Raw genomic sequence first — 4,032 nt, forward strand, 5'->3', positions numbered from 1 at the left:
CACATGTCCTACAATACAAATTGCAGTCAACATTTAAAAATATAAGAGTGCACATAAAATTTACTACATATGTAATTATCTTGTAATCCAATTTAATTCAGTATCAATGAGTGTTTCTATCCATCAAAATATTCCCACATAACAAAGTTCTCCGAGAGATATCCTAGGGACATTTTTAGGACATCGCTTGAAGAACTATGTTGTGGATTTTTTTTTTATTAAAGATTAAAGAAAAGAAATAAATACATTATGATAAAAAAAATTGTATATAATTGTATTTCTTAGAAATGTAATTATAAATTATTTATTAATATTATCAACTTAAAATTATGAGAGCTTAAAAAATAAAATTAACGTTTTGTTATTGGAAATTGTACTAATATATTTTGACAAACAAAATATAAATGCAAGAAAACTGTCTAAATTTCTTGCCGTTTACGTTTTGTTTATATATCTACTGAGATATAACTACCCAGAAAGCAAAAAGTGTTTAAAATCGGATTATAAGACGTCTTTTGCGTCTAAAAGACCACTTAAGGACGTCTTTATGTCGCAATTTTAGACTTTATATTGTTTGGGTAAAATTATTATTTCAAGATTGCCCATATAGATTTGTTCAAAATCTCTAATAGCAATTTAGATTATATCCTATATCGTTACATAGGCCTGTAGCCTCTATGCACATTTTGACCGATTTTGCCTACCATCATTCCTACTCCTTTTCATAACTTTTAAACTGTGCACGGAGACATAAAATGATAGTTCATGAATAGCTGTAAATCGTACAGAGCACTGTAAGGCTATAGTACTTGAAATATAAAATTCGAAATGCCGATCGACATTTATGCTACGCGTGTAAAGGGCAAGAAGTTAAAAATCGACCGAAATGTGCAAGTAAATCCCAACACTGGTCTAAACGCTATGAAACAAAAGGAGTACACGGAGAGAATTTTTTCTTAAAGTTTATCCTAAAAATATGATAGTTGTGGGACATTGCATTTCTAAGACAACATTTTAAAGTAAATTTTCTTCATTCATTAATAAAACTATTTTTCCTTCATTTATATATAATACTACTACAGTACTAATAAAGTATAAAATAAGTTCGATTAATTTTACTGAAATGTACGGTAAAAATCTTTAAAATATTATTATATTGTATAACCTTTTCGGGGTAAATTTTGAAACAAAATTCTCTCTATGTAGGGATGACGGTAGGCAAAATCGGTCGAAATGTGCAACTTGGCTCCAGGCCTGTTCTACATCTTGGAAAATTTAGTCTGTGTAAAAGAAATTATAATTTGAATATAAGTTCTAATTTATTGATAATAATAAACACATTGTTAATATATGCTTAAAATTTAATATTTAGTCTTGCGTTTTACTTGAGATCCACAGAATTCAATCTCTGCCTTGGTAACAATTTTGCAAATTTGCATTTTAATATCTGCTTGGACTTCGTTAGGTAAATTCAATACAGTCTGTGCCATGCTCTCAAAAAATAATTCAATACTGTTCTTGTTAGATTTGGATATTGTTTTACTACTAGTACGTAAGTCTTTATCATAATTATTACAATTTTTATCACTATTAGTATTACTATTACTCTTATTATTACTACTATTATTATTACTATTACGACTATTATCAGTATTATTATTATTATTACAATTACTTTTTGCTATGATGTTTGACTTTTCAGTTTTCACAGTTTTATCAATTTTACTTTGATCGGTTATTGGTACAATATTTATGGTTTCAGTTTTATTACTGACGTTAATAGTCTTACTGTTGACAGCTGTCGTGTTAATAGTCTTACTATTGACTATTCTTGTGTTAATGGTCTTACTGTCAATATCGCTACTAAAAACATCTTTGTTTTGCAAAATATTGTTGTCATTGCTAATTGGTTTGATATTTTTTATCTTGTCAGATTCATCTAAAGGTGTAACGCGTGTAACGCGTGCAATGGTTACTTTTTCTTTTAGTGGACTTGGTAGAATAACACGATTTGATGATAAAGTAGTCATATTCATTATTGGCAATCCAAATTTATGTCTTAATATAGTCGAAGTAACAGGTTGTAAAGGCTTCGGCCGAATTGGGCGAAAACGGTCCTTCTTCAAAGCTGCCTTCATATCCGTGGAATGACTTTGCTTTGGTGAGGCTGAGATTTGTGAATTGTTGCTGTATCTACCTCTACCTCTCCCTCTACCTCTGCCTCTGCCTTTACCTCTACTTCTACCTCTAAACTTTGTCGGCAAAATGGTAACATCAGCGTGTTCTTCTATTGAGGGAACTTCCACAAAATTAATATTTAAATTTTCAGGCTTGAAATTTTGTTCAGATTCCATCTCAATTTTGACAATGCTTTGATCGATTTCTTTATATGTTTGGGGGCATGTTGTCTTATCCATTTTTCGATTAACGAAAATCGAACTTCATTAAAATCTTCTGAGTTTATATTATTCATTAATTCTGCAACAAAAAATATTCTGCCATAAAACATATATCGCTTAATATTTTTGTATTAAAAAATTTCAGATTCATTATTTCTCAAGTAATTATAATTATGACCTTCTGCAGTCCTATGTAGGGCTAAACATTTACTCTCTTTCATTTCGTTCTTCAAATATTATATCATATCTAAGTTAGTACACGACATTATAATGAGCAAATTATATTTTTAAAATTTCTATACAAATTTCAAATAATAGAGTATTTTTAATTCATTAAAATTCAAATTAAATTGAAAATAAAATAATCCTCACTCACTTGTGGGAAACAACAATTTAGAAAAAAATTAAAAACAGCCATATTTTTATCATAACATTCCTAAAAAGGAATAAAAAAAAAGAAATAATTTTTTTTTATTTTTTTCATGTATATATTGATAAAAGGAAACAAACATCTTTGCACATATTCTCTACATATTTGAAAGTTAAAAATGTGGGATAAATTTTTTCTTATTTATACGCATATAATACTTTTTAAATGAAAATATTTTATGCATGCCAGAGACATAGAAGAATACTAATTATGATTAAAACTAAGTTATTATATATTTAAGTGCATGAGACTCCTCTTTTGTCAATTCTTAAGTTTACATCACATTTGCACCTACGGAGTATCATATTGAATATCACAGCCAACCACCATGTTGTAACCGGTGTAATTGTGAAAATGACACAGGAAAACGCGTTACACTCGCATAGCAAAACCAAGTTCGCAATTGGAAAAAATTAATTAATTTATGTTAGTTTCAAATCGCGTCAACTTCGATTTTCCTAAGAGATCAATTCATTCGCAGCACAGTACCGTAATATCGAAATTAGAAAGCAACCTTTTCCGAAACAATTGACGCAGTAGATTACGTTCAACGGAAATAATAGTGAGGCTAACGGCAGCGTGAACGGTGATTGAATGGATCGAACACGATTGGTTTTTGCCTAGCAAATTAGCCGTGGGTATTACATGCCTGAGACGTGACAATTCGTTGACGCTGAACACGTCGAATGAGATTTGTCGGATCGTCAGATCTAAAAGTAAGAGCCAATCGTTTTAGTTGCTCGACGAATCATATTGTGGTCCAATGAAAGATGACAAAGCGTATTCGACGTTATTTTCTTGTCCGTTATGGAAGATGGCAAAGCATATTTGACGTTATTTTTTTATCCGTAGTATATTATTTTGAGGATGACAAATTTCTGGAGATAAATTTACATTGTTTTCACAATGGAATAATTAAAGAAATTATTGAAAAATTAATACTTTGATTGATATAAACATCTGAATAAGCTTATATCGCACTATTAAATCGATGTTTTATTATATATATGTATTTATTACACACACACACACACACACACACACACACACACACACACGCGCGCGCGCGCACACGCACACACACACGCGCAGGCACGCGCGCAATTATACAGATTTATTATTATACAATAAATATACATGTTTACTAACACTATACTCTAACATAATAATATATATATTTTATATACATATATTATATATATA

At 29.8% G+C, this 4,032-nt stretch overlaps 1 protein-coding gene across 1 annotated transcript; it reads right to left on the reverse strand.

Annotated features, from left to right (window-relative positions):
• Positions 1-1,361: 1,361 nt before the first annotated feature.
• LOC108686864 lies at positions 1,362-3,402 on the reverse strand. Its single transcript, XM_018192360.1, has 3 exons — positions 3,125-3,402; positions 1,676-2,478; positions 1,362-1,558 (listed from the first exon to the last, which is right to left on the reverse strand). The coding sequence occupies exons 2-3, from the start codon at positions 2,415-2,417 to the stop codon at positions 1,362-1,364; spliced, it is 939 nt and encodes a 312-aa protein (XP_018047849.1). The 5' UTR covers positions 2,418-2,478; positions 3,125-3,402.
• Between the last annotated feature and the right edge of the window lie 630 nt (positions 3,403-4,032).

This window comes from Atta colombica, unplaced genomic scaffold, assembly GCF_001594045.1.
Source record: "Atta colombica isolate Treedump-2 unplaced genomic scaffold, Acol1.0 scaffold198, whole genome shotgun sequence".
NCBI classification, from domain to species: domain Eukaryota; kingdom Metazoa; phylum Arthropoda; class Insecta; order Hymenoptera; family Formicidae; genus Atta; species Atta colombica.